The 18,826-nt window shown below is 34.6% G+C and overlaps 1 protein-coding gene across 1 annotated transcript in view; it reads left to right on the top strand.

The window, feature by feature from the left end:
- The first annotated feature begins 3,922 nt into the window (after positions 1–3,922).
- LOC106672433 (protein FAM210A-like) overlaps positions 3,923–18,826 on the top strand; it is a 49,850-nt gene continuing 34,946 nt past the window's right edge. Inside the window, exon 1 of the mRNA XM_024228888.1 lies at positions 3,923–4,131. Coding sequence (XP_024084656.1) covers positions 4,071–4,131 — 61 coding nt within the window. The 5' untranslated portion in view covers positions 3,923–4,070. The remainder of the gene's footprint in view (positions 4,132–18,826) is intronic.

Genomic DNA, 18,826 nt, shown 5'->3' on the forward strand with positions numbered 1-18,826 from the left:
ATTCATGATTAAGAATTTTGATTGAAGTTTAATCATGATTGAATTAGTATTGAGTAAATTAATCATTATATGATTTAGTCATACCTCATGATTGTATTAATTATGATTAAATCATATAATGATTAATTTACTCATGACTAATTCAATCATGATTAAATTTCAATCAAAATTCTTAATCATGATTGAATTAGTTAGATTTTGCCCAACTCTGCATTCAGAGGGGTCTTTTGTAGTCCAGGAGAACATATTTACTTCGCTAAACATTGTAAACCAATTTCGGAAAACAATTAAATTTGGAGAAATGTTTTTCATTTCAACATTGACTGTAACAGTTTTGTTGAGGTGTCTAAACAGTCTTTTACACTATGTCCATCGGATATTGCTCTCAATCCGGTTATAGCTTATAGCTGACTATCCAGCTCAGTTTTTTAAAACCCTTCATAGCTTTGGCATTGGCTGTTCTGGGATAAAATGAAATTTACTTAAATGCAACACTATGTTAATAACAAATTGGATGGTGCATAATACTACAAAATAATGCAGAGAAAGGTTGCTCGATGTGTCCCACATACTGGAAACATGCCATGCCTTGGCTCCCTACAGGGAGCGCGTAGGCATGCCATCCAATCTGAAGAAGGTACTCGAGCACTGCAGCGGGTTTCAGGGTCCCCTGTTCCGATTTTTGCGGGAAATTGGGGTTTTTTATTGTATATAGTATGTCTCATGTGTTGTGTGTCTATATGTTTGTCTGAGTGCATGTATTTATTAGCGTGAATGGCGAGGGGTGAAGGTGAAATATAACATCATCATCGCCTCTCGAACGATGAGAGCGTATGAGTATGTGTTCGGGGTCGATGGCGGAATATTTATAAAAGTACTCCATCGACCCCAATCTAGTTTAGTTCGAGTATAGGTCGGTGGAGGAATATCAAGTACTCCACCGACCAAACGGAATGAGTGTATTGTATGGATGTATTTATGTGTATGAATGTATTTATCTGTATGAATGTAGTGTTTGTAAATAGAATATTGACTTGACTTAGCTTGGGGCTGAAATGACCCAGATGTCGGAAGCCCCAGTAAAAAAAAAAAAAAAAAAAAAATACAAAATAAGCGTGTAGGACTTGGATATCTGTTAGCCGAAGTGTGGCATAATTTTGATATTACAATTATAGTCGAATCCAGTTTACAATTAAATTAGCCAAGGGAAAACGGAAATGCGATATGATATTTAAAAAAATGGGTTTAAATAAGATACTATAGACAAGTTGAACCGGCAATGGGTCACTTGCTGGGTCTGTTTCCACCCGCGGGTTTTTTACTTATTCAAACGTGTTTCGGCATTGCGCCTTCTTCAGTGAGGAAAATATTATAGACTCTGAGGATTGGCGCAGAATGCACATGGATAAGTTATCAGTCTTGAGCTGAGACTAAATAATCCAACTTATATGAGATTTAACAACTCTGTGGCTATTAGCACGAGTAGAAAATTTGGAGCCATTAAGCTTCCTCACGTTTTAGGGCAATAATTGAAAGGTAACCGCAACAGAAATATGATTCTGGTTGGACTCATGACAGGGTTCTGCCACCTGAACCTGTTTTACGTTTTTGTGAGGGCTATTTACCTAGGTGTAGAATCTTAAAACAAGTTGAGGAAATGCTGACAGCAAAATCCTACTCTAAGGAGCCGATGGCAAGGAATGGAGGTCGATTAACAACCTAAAGCTACCCAGTGATCAACTCAGGTCGAGGTGCAGAAGGCAAGCTCTGCACAGGTGTCCCGTTTACATGTCACACTTTGTCGAGGAGTGCCAGGCCTTGACTCTTAACGGGAGTAAATGGGCATTTGAGAAAAAATATCCTAATAAACTTCTAGGAATTAAATAATCCGAACAAATCAAAAATACAGAAGACAACTAGGAACTATTTTCGTCGCAATGACATGAAACTACTAAAGACCTCTCGCTTTAGTCGCTCCCGAACAGATTTGGTGCTGCCTAAAACACTTCTTGATCTTTCAAGTTCCTTTTGTTTTAAATTTTGTGGGCAATTGAGATTATGTAGGAAATATGCTAGAAGGATAGTGATAGATATATATCATGGATACTGCAGTTGTATGTGGTGTAATTTATTTGAAATGAAACTATTTCGCATATTCTATTCCCATGCTTAGCCTACAAAATCTGTAAACAGCCTTTTTCTACAGCGTTTAGTTCCTTTAATTTTATATTCTATTAGGGAGTAGACACGAGGATGGTGCACACTCGAAGTTCGAAAATCTGCTAGTGGAGGACAAGTCCGTAAAAAATTAACCTTCGAGCAAATGGGTGAAATCCAAGTAATTTATTTTTTATTTGAAATTGTCAGCAAAATCTTCAATGAGTTGTCTGGTCGTTTTGTCCGTTTGGTATGTCAGACGCATTTCGCCTTCTCGCCATCATCATTTATTAGACTGTTACCTAACTTTAGGTTCATCATCACGCAGAATCCAAGAGAAAATATCAAAGCAGATCCTTCAACTTAATTGGCAGTTCGTTTACAATGAAAATAATTTACTTTAAATGTTCATTTCTCAATGGACAGTAAATCTACTTGAGCCAGAGACATCTCCCGATGAATATTTTCGTGTCCGTTAATAATTCATATAAATTACAAAAATCTGTTCCAACATAGAGCGAAGGATAACACTAAACCAACTCTGAAAATAAAAATGTCTGCAGGTTGGGAGCCAACAGCATCTGGAACATACCTTTTTAAGTTTCTAGGTGCAACGATGAACTAGATTATCGACCTGCTGGACAGAAAGACAAGAAGTCTTTTCAAAGGATCTTCGGAAGAACGTACTGTGATCATTTGTACCTGAAAAACTAAAAAAAGGTGGATTTTATTGGTTTTTTAGACTTATATGAGGTAACCTTTCTCGACCACGTTTTTAACTTTATTTTTACTGTAATTTTAGCTATAATTTTTAATTGTTAAAGTATTCCATTTAAATCAATATTTAGATGCTGAGCCGAAAAAAACATAATGTACTTCTGTGCCCAAAACACCATGTTGTTTAATTTCCTATTAAGGTTTTAAAGTAAGATATCCAATTATTGTTGTAATTATTGTTTTTTCATGTTTTAATTGTTTGTTTATATGATAATAAAACAGGCCCTGAAGATGACAGTATAAAACTGTCGAAAACTCGGCGAAAACCGTAAGGAAGTTTTCTCTGTTTTGACCTCTTCCGAAGATCCTCTGAAAAGACTTCTTTTTCTAGGTGCAGTTTATGACGGGTATACGACGCCATATTGGGAAGACGCATCCCAGGCTTCCTTCTCTGGTTCCATGCCGATTTATTATATATTTAAATTTAGCAAAACATATTATTAAAATCATAAATAAAATCATGCCCAACTACAGTGGGTACGGCATGCTATTGAAGATCCAACCTACTTGACCGTTAATATTATTATAAGGCTTACTCTTCCATCATCCTCATAAGAATGTCATGGTTTACTCACTTATAGTATAATCATTAAATCAACTTTTGTCCTGTGCCAAATTTATTTCTCAACTTTAACTTAATCAAGAAAGAAAAGAGAAAGAAAAATAAAACAAAACACATAAAAAAGAGGCAATAAACATAGTAACCAAAGCAGAAACAGTTGATAAAACATCTACACTAAAAAGACAAAAGAAAAATAGAACAACAATACAAAAGTTGTAAAAACAATCTTTAATCAAATAAAAAAGCACAAAAAAGAAAAATTCAACGATATTTTCAATGCTTTTTTGGATTATCACAAAAATTAATATTTCAAAATGTTGAAAGTAGAGATATGATAAGAGCCGTATATAGATGAAAAAATCATAAAATATCTGTCAAAGGACCATTTTAGGCATTTGAGGTGTAGAAGCACCTGACAAAATTTGACCTAATCACCCTGTACAAAAAAATGTCATGTGTTAAAATTTTGAGCTTTTCGGCCCTTACATTCGAAATTTTATCCTATTCGAAAACAAAACAAAAAAGTTCTAAATGATAAAAATTTAAAAGCCGAACTAGAAAAAAAAATAGAAAAATGTCTGACACGAAACAATGCCAAGCACGTCTTATATGGTTTTGCATATTTTTACAAGACTGTAAGTTTTTGTTTTTTTTTAAATGAATTTATATTATTTCTACCCAGCTGACATGAATAATAGAACTAACGGCTATTTAAAAATATCAGTAGTAACACAAAATCGTTAATCAATTTCTGCTTCATACCGTTATGGTCGGAATTCGTTTAAATGAATGAGAAATTTTTGTTGCCATGGTCGTAATTACTTGTTGGTGGTGTTTTCCAAGAACCACTTCGAGCAAGGGGGATACATTGAGTTGAACAGAAGGGTGGAGGATGTGAACGGGGAGGGACAATTTTGCAAAGAGCTGGGTCAGGCGGCTTCGTCACCAACTACTCTACGTTTTATCCAGTATCGATTTCTCAAAGCATTTTCTCTGGCGATGTCGAGGTAAAATGTACAAAAAAAAAAACAATTTCATCGGTCGTTTCCCTTGTTAGAGAAAAGTTTCTTTGCAAAACGTCCGAAAATGGTTGAAAACCTTCGGACTTTGGACGAAACGCGCCACCAAAGACACGGGTTTTCAGTTGGAAAATATTTATAACTTAATATAATAATAGGAACCTTGACTTTCTACTGGGGAAAGAGAATTAAGCAGCATTGATTGCGACTCGGCTTAAATCATTAACGGTGTTCAAGGAACGAGGGCAGATTTTTTGAAAAACGTTCATTATCTCATAGGCTTTTAAATTTCCGTAAACAAACTAATAACTTTATTATCTTACCGCAAAACGCCTTATTTGCGAGAATAAAAAATCTCCCTCAGTCTTTTGTTATTGGTACCTTTTTAATCGGCATTTTATTGAAAATTGTAGGCAATGAGTCTAGTGTCTTTGACTCTTAACAGCAAAATCTTTTGAGAAGAAAACCAGTTCTATTTGTGAATTTGAAGTGTGGGATACATTGAAGGTCTATGCGGAGGCGGTTTAAAAATTCTAGCGGCGATGAGTCTCTGACCTTGTGTCTTGGTCCAGGGTGACAATCTGCAATGAACAGCATGCCCAACGCGAATGCCCTGCAAAATACTATTGATCGCGATCCTAAAAACACGTCGACTGACGTACGTACTTGGTTTGTAACATTCGAGTGTGAACACCACTTGCACAAGTTAGCGAAAGTGAAAAAAGCGCATAGAAAAATTCAACAACAAAGTTACTGTTCAACAAGCATGGGTGGTACTCTTTTAAAATTCCGGATCTCTCGAGGATCCCTCAAATCCCACTCTTTACAAAAAATTGTTAACCGTAACGAGGTTTAAAAAAAACAGATACTCAAAAAAAAATATCGCTCGTATGAATACAAATTTTAAAAAAACCAAAATGGGTGGAACCTGGCTTCTACTTCACCTCATTGTAGTCCTGGCCTTGCTTTATCAGAGTACGGTCTCGTTTGTGCTATTTAATATTTCTTAGCCCTTTCTTGCCCAACGTTGCCTCTGGGCAACACCAAATTTATCAAATGTACTAATGCTTAGCTGATCCCATGAATAAGCCAGGAGCAGTGTTTTTTCTTCAATGTTTTATCCATGTACTGGCATTACAGGGGTGATTCTTTTGGCGACCATCTGAAATTTCTAATTTGGGATCTTCTACAAAATGGCCCTTCACCCTACCATTGCACCTGGTGCCTGGTTCGTTTGTTATGTTTGCCAAACAAAATTTTTCATATCCAGTTGAAAATTCACCCCTTTCTTGTCCCAAGTTGTTAAAGTAACATATATCAATACAGTTCAATACGAGAAATAGTTACTGGGGGCATCGGTGGCCGCAACGGTTTAGGCATTGACACGGCGCTCATCACTGTAAGGTGAAGGTCCCGGGTTCGAATGCAGGGCTGCTGGATTCGAACCCGGGACCCGACATACTTACAAATGGGCTTTTTTTTCAAAAACATGAAATTTTTTCAGAAATATATAGCACATCCTTAACAATAATAAATTTTCACGATACTTCTGTTATATAACGTGGTTTAAGAAAACTTATCCACTCACAACAAACAGACATTTTAGCTATCACTAAATAATTGAATTCCGTGAATGATATACTTCTTTATTTTAATGTTTGTATGATAACAATTCGAATAAGTTACACCAATTTTTTCCACGCTGAAAGGGCTACGGTCACTTTTTGGGTACGTTTTCAGTCGCGGATTTGTTGAATTACTCAAACGCGTTTCGGCACTGCGAAATCTTCATTGAGAAACTACCATTTTATCCAGAAAGAGTTTATATGTCAATGGGGAGAAAATCATACTAATATTTCGTAATTACGGATTGAAAAAATAATAACTGAAAACAATGTTACTCTTCAAGATTTACATTACATTCAAATTATTATTCTATAATAAATTATTTTAGTTATAGTGCTGACATCAAAAACCTATATAAATTATTAAATTCACTAATTTCGTGGTCCGCTTGACCAATTAATATATTACATTTAATTAAGGTTTTTAGTTTAGATAAAAAAGTCAATGGCACGAGCGGGATTCGAACCCACGATCTTCGGCTAGATACGCCGCTGCTCTACCACTTGAGTTATCGTGACCTCGATCCACTCGGACACCAACTTCCTATCTCAACCGCACCTTTTGAATTTTCCCTCCTTTTTCAAATGTCGTGTAATCGGGTTGGATTCTCGACGACAAATGAAATTGCCACGGAGAGCTTTAGTGAAGTATACTTCATTTTTAATCATTAAATTCACTAATTTCGTGGTCCGCTTGACCAATTAATATATTACAATTAATTAAGGTTTTTAGTTGAGATAAAGCTCTCCGTGGCCATTTCATTATTACTACAATTAATACTGCTTATTAAAAGGAAATGCTGATATGTCTCTAACTCTTTCAGACTACAAATTGATGATAGGATTTGAGCAACGATGATATAATTGTTATTTGTAATATAGATTACTATTTTTACGTGCTCATGCTGAATTGGAACTGGGTCACTTGTTGGGTGCAGATTTGTTGAACCACTCTAACGCGTTTTGGCATTGTGCCATCTTCAGTGAGGAATTGTCTGTCATTTTGTCCATGTAGGGCTTATGTCGTTGGGTCCGTCGGTTGACGCTAGGGGCGTTTGTAGCATAAGATATGGTTATGGTGTTCATCGGTCGGTTGTGCTGTCGGTTATTTCCATTGTCGTTTATTATTTCTGCGTTATTAGTTCCTGACTGATCGCCTTTTCTGTTTCGAAGTATTTTTAGAGATGTCAAAGTAGTGTTGAATGTGTGTTTATACATTTATAAGTTTTCCGAATTTAAGAGTTATTTGTTTCTATATTTTTAGGTTCTCCAGTAAGTCGAGTTTTCGTCCTTTTTGTGCGTTTTGTATTAAAATAATGCTTGTTTCCATTGTACTTTGTTCGTGATTGTGATTTATAAATTGTGGCACAATTTGATTTAATCGACATTTTAGACTTCCCAGACTGTCCAATGTATATGTATCCGCATTGACATGTGGTGTGTCTAGCTGCTTACCTGTGTTATTATTGGTCCACATTGCTGTTTTAAGTCCGAGTTTGTTTGACTAGTTCGTTAGTCTGTAGGTTTCTTTTCCTGGAGATGCGAACTTCTGGAAGTCACGATAGCTCGTGGTTGAGCAGCGGCGTATTTGACCCGAAGGTCGTGGGTTCGAATCCCGCTCGTGGCACTAACTTTTTCATTTCAACCAAGACTTTACATACAAAGAATAATTAATTGAAAGAAGTAATTTGATCAATCAGACTACTAAATATAATGGATTGTTGTTTTGTGTTTTTTTTGTTATTATTTTCAGTTTCTGTATGGCGCTTCTTTGTGCTTTATTACTATTATTCGTTATTCTTTGTAGTTCTTTGTTGTAATTGTCAGTGTTGAGTGACTGCTTCATCATGTGTCGTAGTGGCGAAATTTTATGGTGATATGGGTGGTTGGATTGTCGGTTAATGATGTCGGTTGCAGTGGGTTTTCTGTACACATTGATTTGTGCTATATATTCATTGAATTATTATATACCAGTAGTCAATATAATCCTGTTTGATTTACAATCTAGACAAATTAAACCACAGTGAGTCAAGCAAATCGAGATCTAGTGGAACCTAGACAGTTTGTTTTAATACCTTAGATGTATAGTAACGCTACTTATATACCAAATGCTCTTAATAAGTCTGCTAGATATATAATAATTCAAAATAAAAACGTCTATATAAATTACAAAATTAAATGGCGAACACATAAACTATGCTGCTTTTGAATATGTGTGATCCAACAGGACTACTTTAAATATTTGACTACTTTACTAACTAAACGACTACTTTACTACTTTACGAACTACTTTAAATATAATAAATATGACCATTTAAAAATTAAAATAAATAAAAGAATCAGGGTTTCTAATAAGCAGGATGGTGGGAAATAATAATCAACCCTCTTCGAAAGGGGGTTCCTGTCAAATGGACAAGAGAAATTGACAGGAAAAAGTTTTTATCGCAGAATATCGCAGCATTATCTCTCTGTGTTCCATCGTGTTCAAAGGTTTGACTTTGAATGACTTCAGCTTCATTCAGTATAGTGTTCCTCAGGGCTCTGTATTAGGGCCTATTTTATTTTTGACTTATATAAACAATATTTTGGAGGACGTTAAAATTAAAGGCACATTGATAGGGTTTGTTGGTGAAATTTCTATTCGGTACTCTGATAACAGTTAGGAGAACGTACCAGTTCAAACACAAGCAGGTATGAAACTAGTGAGGAAATGGTTTGTCCGCAACTTTCTGTAATTCGTCCAACCTGGGATTAAAAACAATGAAAGATTAAAATGAACTGGGATAAATTTATTTTTTGCGGAACAAATGCAAAAGCGGTGTTTTAAGAGCTTTTCCCCCTTTTTTAAGCATAAGTCTACATTTAAATTAAGAATCTAATAGTTTCCCAAGTCTATGGTTTATTACAATTAATAAGGTTTTTAGTTGAGATAAAAAAAGTCAATGGCACGAGCGGGATTCGAACCCACGATCTTCGGCTGGATACGCCACTGCTCTACCACTTGTGCTATCGTGACCTCGGATTGGATTCTCGACGAAAAATGAAATAGGCACGGAGCGCTTCCAAAAATGGCTTGAAAAATGGCAAAAAGGAGGGAAAATTCAAAAGGTGGGGTTTAGATGAGAAGTTAGTGTCTGAGAGGATCGAGGTCACGATAGCTCAAGTGGTAGAGCAGCGGCGTATTTAGCCGAAGATCGTGGGTTCGAATCCCGCTCGTGCCTTTGACTTTTTTTATCTCAACTAAAAACCTTAATTAATTGTAATATATTAATTGGTCAAGCGGACCACGAAATTAGTGAATCTATGTTTTATGTTCGAATTTAAAAAATAGGACAGGTAGCTCTAAAATAGGATATTTTCTCTAGGTTAACTACAGCGTTAAATTTAATTGATTATGTTGATGTACAATTATTTTAGTTCGATCATTTTAGTTATGGTGTAATCTAATAATGGATATATGCTGGCATAAAATAAATAAATTTGATGGGAAAAAATAATAACATTTCCATGTAATTTATGGTTTCGTCCATTCGACGAGAGAGTAATAAATTAGTCACCTCCAACGATGGAGAGGCATGGTGCTCAGCCGGCTATTAGCAATCGTTCTCTGATCAGCTCTGGGTCTATTGAGTCGTCTGTAGTTTACGACACCGATTTAAGTTCAATCGGTCGACAAAAGCAGTCAAACTGCATACACTGTAGTGTGAGATATTGCATTTATCGTCTGTTGATAAATGGTATAGAGATTTTCAGACATGTTTGGAACTGGACAACAATTTAACAAATCTATACTAATAATATAAAGAGACAAAGTTGGTTTGCATGTAACAAATACTCTCGAAATCTACTGGTACGATTTTGATGAAATTTTTTCGACGCGTTCCTTAAGATCAGAGTTTTTGTCATGTTATATTTTCATACATTTTCTTCCAGTTGTTCACAAAATTAACTTAATACTTATCCATTCTCTCCATTTTTTCTCAATTTTTTTATTAACGATAAGAAATGTTTAAAGTGGATATAGTGCCACAATACTGTACCTAGATTGAAGGATATCCTAACAAAAAGTAGACAATGCATTTGGAAGAATATACAGAGTGTCTCTCTACTCAACAACTTCACCAGCATACATATACTACCCCCCTAACGGAAGAAAAAACACCAACCTATGGTCAGTTCTTCAATTCTTTCGCGGAAATTCAACATTTTATTTTTTGTCAAATATCTACCCTCATAAATGTACTCGTAGGTCTTGAACTATTCAGTTTTGTGAAAATTAAAAAGAGCTTATTTTCTAAAAAATTCCTTTATCCCTTCCCTTCTAGAACTTTTAATTTAGTTTATGGTAACAAAACATTGTAACTTGTAAATCTTTCAAAAACAGCTTTAAAATTAATTAATCCTATTGGAAAAATTCACATTAGATCTTGTCAAATATCATAAAAACTTCTTCGTTTAATAAGCTTTCTAGGGGTATACTCTTTTCTTTAATTGTTTCGAACCGAAATGCAGAAATTTTATGTTAAATGAGAAAAAGTGGTGACAGTGTGAAAAAGGGAGAATGGGTAGTAATTCCACTTTTTGTGCTGAGCCAAATGTAACTCCCAACTTTACCTTAATAAAAAAGCACGGAGAGAAAGAAAAATGTAACAAAACACATAAAAGAAGAGACAATAAACATAGCTAACAACCAAAGCAAAAAAATTGAACAAAATATCTACACTAAACACAAAGGAAAGAAAAACAACAATATCTAAGTTGTGCCAACTTTAACCTAATAAAACAAAGCACAAAAGAAGAGAAAAAATCAACTTAATTTGGTAGTTCACGATGTTTATTGTTTATCTTTTATGTGTTTTGTTTGATTTTTAGGCTGATTATTTTTTTTAAATTAATGCATTCAGTAGAGAGTCACCCTGTATACCGTTTACCCAAATTAGAATGTTTCTGTCTCAGAATTCGGTTACAGCCTATTTATGGGCCTACTTGTTTTCAGTATTTGAGCACGTTTAAATGGTGAAGTAAAGAAATCTTATCCAGCAGCTTGCAAAGAATACGGTCTTTCGATATAACGATTAAGGACAAAGGTATAAATATGTGGGGTAGATTTATGGGAAGAATGTTTCTCACAATTATACGTCGGTTTCTCAAGAAATCCATAAATAAAGTTTCTGTACAAATAACAAATATGCAATTAATTATTCAAATTTTCATCCTACAAGAGGGAAGCCTGCTATTGGGTTAGCAAGAAAATAGTGCCTTTGTTTGCATTATATATATATTTTTTTTTTTACTGTAAATGGCATGTTTTTAACTATTCGGGAATGTATTGACTATTATTTGCACTACTTCATGCCATCTATCTTTCTGGTAGCATGTCTATTCATTTCGCAAATTTCCATCTTTTGCGTCCAGGAACGTTTGAACTGCTGTTTGAACAGTTTCAAAACTTTCAAACGTTTTGGCCATTTAAATAATTTTTTAATGGCCGAAATAAATAGTATTCACAAGGTGAAATGTCCGGAGAGTTTGGTGGGTGTCATAAAATTTCCCAATTCAGCTTAATTAGTAATTGTTTGGTCCTCAAATCAACGTGGGGACGGGCGTTGTCGTGGTGAAAGACTACACCTTTTCAATTTGGTTGTGCAGACCGTTTTTGCATTATTCGATGGTCTAAACGGGTTAGCTGTTCACAGTACAGTTCACTATTAACCGTTTGCCATTGTGGTGAAACACAAACTGCAAGGGACCTGTCCAACCAAATGCACAGCATCTAATTTCTTTCGTGCATATGTTGTTTTGGAACAACGGGGGTCGTTGACCGTTGTCATCCAAATTTCATCATATGTTACCAATCTATGAAGAAATGGGTAGTAAGAGTAACGATGAAGGAGTAAAGAGCAAATTGAGATGCGATCCGCCAAATTATGTTGCTGAGTATGTTTGGGATGGACAGTAGGACAAACCCAAGTCATTCGATGTGGTTTCCAATGGTTCTAGTTCTCTGGTCGTCAAAAAGATATTTTCTTTTAGCCTATGCCTCAGTATGTCGTGCTGAACCTCATACTGCGCTCATCTTTTCAAGAACAAATTTCCTTATTTAAATCGAGCAAGCTACCGTTGGACATGACGAACACTTCTATTGAACTGCACATAAATTTTCAGCTGCAACAGTTGCGTTGTTCCCTTTTTGAAATTCGTAAAGCAAACAATGCCTTAAATGCCTTTCATCCAAAGACCTGATTACTTATCAAATTATTCGACACAACTAAAGAAGTTTGAAGAAACAAGAGAAACAAAGCTTTTAGTTTAGAGATTAAACAAGCGTATTTTTAAACAAAAATAATATAGACAAAAAATTTAAATAATGAGCTAATTAATCCTACAATTGAAAAGACGCTATTTTCTGGCCAAACCAATGAATCTAATCTAGGTAACGATTTGAATCCGTGAAATGCGTTCCTGCAGGTTCGTTAAAAAATTAGGGAAAACAACAGGATCGTTGCTACTCTAGTAGAGACTTGTTGTTGTTGTTGTTGAATAGAAGGAGCTAAGAAGAGATTAGTTTCATTTGCTCGATCCCAGTGAACTCCCGAGCACGTCTAGGAGCACAGAGAGTGTTTTCCGTGAGAACTGTCACAGAAATGCCCGGATCAGGCATGTTATGGGGCAAAACATCGGCTGCCATTCGGTTTAATGCCGTTCGTGCTGCATACCCGAGTAGGGTCACATGTTTTGAAATCGCCGACAGCCGAAGCCGAAATACTTGTGGATATGCGGCGAGGGAAGGCTGCCGGGTGTGGGCATGGGCGGAAAGATAGGCCGGGGAGTGAAGAGGTGGCCCAGTCAATAGGGCAGAGCGGGCGCCGGTTCAATACCAGCCCCGGAGCTTTGTTTATTTATGCACAGACCTGTTTCTGGCGCACATGAATTTTAATATTCTCAGATAAAACGGCAAAGGAACGGGTCAATGTATTCTCCGGTTGTATTCTCCGACTGCAGGCGAGTCGGCCGATGAGACGAATGAGATTTTTCGATTCGAGCCGCGAGATGAGATTGCACTGCATATTCACGACGGGTCTCATCGTAATCTGACACCTGTAACGGGCCCTTGAATAAAACATTAGACCCACGGTCTGTTTGCTGGAGAAACAACGTGAAAAATCATTCTGGAAATGAGATTTAATTAAGTCTGCCATCCGCAGATCGAAATTGTGGGTGCGGCGACCTTCCGCTCGATTACAATTACTAATCAAATCCGTTTTCTCAATCAGCAAATTTTCTGAGAATGACGGTCTGAAAAAGACACGGACTTCAAAACAACGATAAACCAACAGCAACGACAAACAACGACAACGGTTCATCGTCTATGAATAATTTTTCAATCTTAACACCGGATTTTTGTTCAATTTTAAAAAACAATAAACACTATAAAACGTGCAAAAACGCCTCAAAATCGGTTAAAAAAAGTGTAATAAACATTAAACAACTCTCATTTAACCTAGTAAAACTTTTATTTCCCTAATAAAATTAATTATTGACGTAAACATGTTTATGATTGCTTGTGTATTATATAGTCAATCCATTTTTTTTTTTAATTTTTAAACCCAACTCATTAAGTACAAATATGCAATTAAATTTTATAATTAATATTACAGTGTGTGGTGTTTAGTGACCGTTAGCCAATGATTATTTGGAGATCGTGAGGTGCGGTCTGGTGTGAAGGTAGGTTTTAGAAAAACATTTTCTTATCGCGTCAACGTTTCGATCTTTATTGAAATCATCTTCAGGGCCTGGGATTTATAAACAGTGTTTAAATTTTATTATTTAGTTTGACTTTCTTCTCTACCTCTTCAAAATCCAACGTATTTATACATAAAACATAAATGTCTCACTGGCACTCTCAACACGACACACAAGAATGACACATCTACACGGAATACAAACACATTGAGTGAGTACTCATACTTTGATTGGATCTAAAATTTTCTAGCATTGTATAAATTCATTTTTGCACATCCTACATGTATTTGTAAAATTTAAACAATAAATCCCAGGCCCTGAAGATGATCTCAATAAAGATCGAAACGTTGACGCGATAAGAAAATGTTTTTCTAAAACCTACGTCATACCAGACCGCACCTCACGATTTCCAAATAATCATTAATATTACATTTTATATGTAATATATTTTATTCGAATATTATATTTTATAAATTAAATTATTTATAATTAAAAAATGTATAGATGGAATAAAAACTTAACGTTATTGAAATTTAATATATTTTTTCTTCATTATTTTTATCTACAGTTGTATATGTATTATATACCACCAACAGATTGAACTTTCAACTACATGAAATTATTGTCGTTATATCAATTACGACATACTTATTTTAATATAAACCAAATAACTATGATTAAAAATGAATTAGTTTTTATTAAAAAATTAATTTTAATGGTTTGGTAGAAAATTAATCAAAACACCGGAATACAATTTTTTTATATAATGAATTTAACTAACAATTTATTGTACTCGCTTCGGCGGTACATATACTACAATTGGAACAATTTATTACACGGTTTTGTTCATAAAATTTAATTAACAATTTATTTCATAGTTTTGCTCGTAAAATTACACCATTTTCGGCGGGTAGCATCAGAACAGGACACTTATATTTTTTGTAGTTTATTTCAAACTAAGTACATGTAATTTTGTCGTTATATTAATTACAACATGTTATTTTAATGTAAACCAAATTAAACGAGATCAAAAATGCTTAAGTTTTTATAAACATTGTTTAATTATGATGGTTAGGAGTAACTTTATTTAAAACACTTACGTTTAACAAACAATTTATTAGATGGTTGTGCTCATAAAATTTAACTAACAATTTACTATAACGTTTTGCTCAAAATAGTGCATTAAGAACAAAAGATGCGTGGCGATTGTGATAGTGATTATTGTGATAAACGCTGTGGACTGTACGCGACGTGTGCTTGCGTCGGATAGATGTGCACACCCCACCAAAACGTGTTCCTGGCTTTAGGGAGAAAAGCTCTTATCCATATTCTTTCGAAGTTGCTTTGATGGTAATCATGGGGAATGAAGTAATCGTATATGTGAGTTATTGATATCGTAACGTACTGTGAAAATGTTTGTAATATGTTTTGATGGATGAAAAGTGCATTCTATAGAAGAATAGTTAAGTATCATCTGTGGGGGTTTTATTTACCATATTGTGTACAAAGGGACTAAGTCATGTGGGACATGAGTTAGTATGGGAGTTAGTAAGTTGAAAAGAGGATAAATGAGTAGGATTTTTTCTAAATATGCACAAATAATGCAAATCTGCAATGTTGTTAAACTATCCAAATTTCTGCAATATTCTTTAAATATCTGTACAAAAATATGCAGAATAAAATTGGTATGAACCTGGTAAATCTGATCACCTTGGTGGATTCAAGTGTTATCAAAATGATTGTGCAATGGCATACAAATCCGGGCTCTACATAACAAATGTAGGTTGGTAAACAGAAAATAGAACAAAAAGGTTTATTTTCAAAATAAATATCAATGTACTTGTCAAAGTATAAGTAACAAAAAAGAGTTTCAAAGATATGGTTTTTCAACCGTCAGCCTGAGTTCTTCTCCTTACATCAAAAAATTTAATAATAATGTAAATAATAGTAGGGGCGTCGGTGGCCGCAACGGTTTAGGCGTTGACACAGCGCTCATCGCTGTAAGGTAAAGGCCCCGGGTTCGAATCCAGCGGCCCTGCATTCGAACCTGATATTCTGACAAATGGGCTTTTTTTTTTCAAAAACACCGGCCCCTTGAGGGTTTATATGACCTCTGCTGTAGCGAACCCTCGTTAAAAAAAAATTATGGAATAAACAATTCTGCAATTTTACGATTCAATACCTTGACAATTTTGACCGCTAAGAATTTTTATTAACTCAGACTGTGACAATTTTTTCCAAGGAATACCATAAATGACTATGTACCGAGGATTACTGCTAAAAAAAATTCGACTGTACGGTTTACTATTACATATTGAACACAGATTTGAAGGAGTGATATCTTTCTCGCTAGGCATATCGTTAATGTTCATCATTTCCCCTTTAAGTTTTATATTTTTAAAACTATGTCCCTTCCGTCGAAACAGCGTATTTTGCAGGCCATTAGCAAGACTTAGAAAGGAATTACTTGAGAGTAACCGCAACATAACTAGGATTCTAGTTGGACTCTTGACAGAAAGAAGGCACATGCACGGGATAGGAGTGCAGATAGAAGAAACACAGCAGATTCTGCCAAGAATAAGAGGAGACTGCAGAACATTTTTATGTTTCTGTGAGGGTCTATGTAGATGAGATTTCCTGCAACTAGGAGAAGAAAAGGGGCGAGTGATATCCTACAGTAAGGAGCCACTGGCAAGTAATGGAGGTCGACCAGCCAGTGATTTATAAAATTAGAGGAGGACTATAGATCTACTCAGGTCGAGGTGCAGAAGGCCTTGTGGCCACCTCTTTTTTCCCTATCCCAATCCCCTACCCTTACGTAGAATGCAATTACAATAATTTACACCTTTATTAATTACACTATAAAACCGAAATGCGCGCTAGGTACTGCTCGGCATTTTTCTTTTTAAAGAAATATATAACTAACAGTGAGGTAACTTATTCAATCGGGTTTTTAATATCAAAATCTAAAGGAATTCCCCAAAAAACTGATATTTCGTTACACTTTTTACATCAATACACATTTTCTTTTACAATTTCAATAACAGTATAATATATATTATCATTGTAATTAATTCGACGTAGGTACTGAAAATGTAGCATAAATGTGTACCGCATGTAACTAATTGTAGGAGGTCTCTTGATTTAATACATAGTAGTTTGGAGTGTTATATAGTATACTTGGAACAATTCAAAAAAGAACCTTTGAAACTTTTTATCGTTCTTTATGCCCTTGTACCCCCAACTTACCACTCCATAGCAGAAAACATTACGGACAGTTCATGACGGATATATTGAACTTCGTGAATGCTTAAAAATATCAACAGACAAATTCTATGTTTCAGATAAAATTGTACGATTTGTTTTTTCTTTAAAGATGATTATTCCTTTGGGAGTTATTTTGGGTTTTCGTCCAACCGGTTCGTTTAACAATTTCTCAAAATATCCCTGGAGCGACGGGTTTTCAGGACACACCCTTTGATCGAACCCGTTCAAGCTGAAAGTTGAGATTTTTCCTTGGTAATAATAAAAATTTAATTTGAAATTTCAGTCTCTTACTATTTGCATAAGGGACAAAAAACATGTCAGTACCTAATCAAAGCAACGATCAATCGAACTAACTGGAAGCTCTTAAAAACCAAAATATAATAAATTATGTTAAGAGAAAATGTTCAAATTTATCTAAACAGTTATAATTTTATTTCATTGTAAAATTAAAAGTTAGAATCATACCAGTCAAACAGAATGATATATTAAAATGTATAAAAAAGAAAAAGATAACAAAGTTGATAAACGGCGCGTGAGAGCACTGTTCTTTTAAAGGCAGATTAACCTTCCAAACTTGGATTAAAGACTGGCGTTACCGCTCGTAAACCTCTGTATTTTTGTAATATTTGTAATTCAAGTGTATAATACAATAAAATACTATTTTAGAAATAATATTTAATTAAAGAATTTAAGATATTTATTGAGAATAAATCACAAATGAGAAAAAATAAACAGTACACAAATGTAATTGTATAAATTCATTTTTGCACATCCTACATGTATTTGTAAAATTTAAACAATAAATCCCAGGCCCTGAAGATGATCTCAATAAAGATCGAAACGTTGACGCGATAAGAAAATGTTTTTCTAAAACCTACGTCATACCAGACCGCACCTCACGATTTCCAAATAATCATTAATATTACATTTTATATGTAATATATTTTATTCGAATATTATATTTTATAAATTAAATTATTTATAATTAAAAAATGTATAGATGGAATAAAAACTTAACGTTATTGAAATTTAATATATTTTTTCTTCATTATTTTTATCTACAGTTGTATATGTATTATATACAACCAACAGATTGAATTTCAACTACATGAAATTATTGTCGTTATATCAATTACGACATACTTATTTTAATATAAACCAAATAACTGTGATTAAAAATTAATTAGTTTTTATTTAAAAAATTAATTTTAATTGTTTGGTAGAAAATTAATCAAAACACTGGAATACGATTTTTTTATATAATGAATTTAACTAACAATTTATTGTACTCGCTTCGGCGGTACATATACTACAATGGGAACACTTTATTACACGGTTTTGCTCATAAAATTCAATTAACAATTTATTTCATAGTTTTGCTCGTAAAATTACACCATTTTCGTCGGATAGCATCAGAACAGGACACTTATATTTTTTAGTAATGATGAAACATTTAATTAAGGTTTTTAGTTGAGATAAAAAAGTCAGTGGCACGAGCGGGATTCGAACCCACGATCTTCGGCTAGATACGCCGCCGCTCTACCACTTGAGCTATCGTGACCTCGATCCACTCGGACACCAACTTCCCATCTCAACCGCACCTTTTGAATTTTCCCTCCTTCCTTCCTGAATGTAATTATGAAAGTTGACCATTGGTATAAGAGATTAAGTAGACC

This window comes from Cimex lectularius, unplaced genomic scaffold (genome assembly GCF_000648675.2).
Source record: "Cimex lectularius strain Harlan isolate CLEC.00 unplaced genomic scaffold, Clec_2.1 scaffold335, whole genome shotgun sequence".
NCBI lineage: Eukaryota > Metazoa > Arthropoda > Insecta > Hemiptera > Cimicidae > Cimex > Cimex lectularius.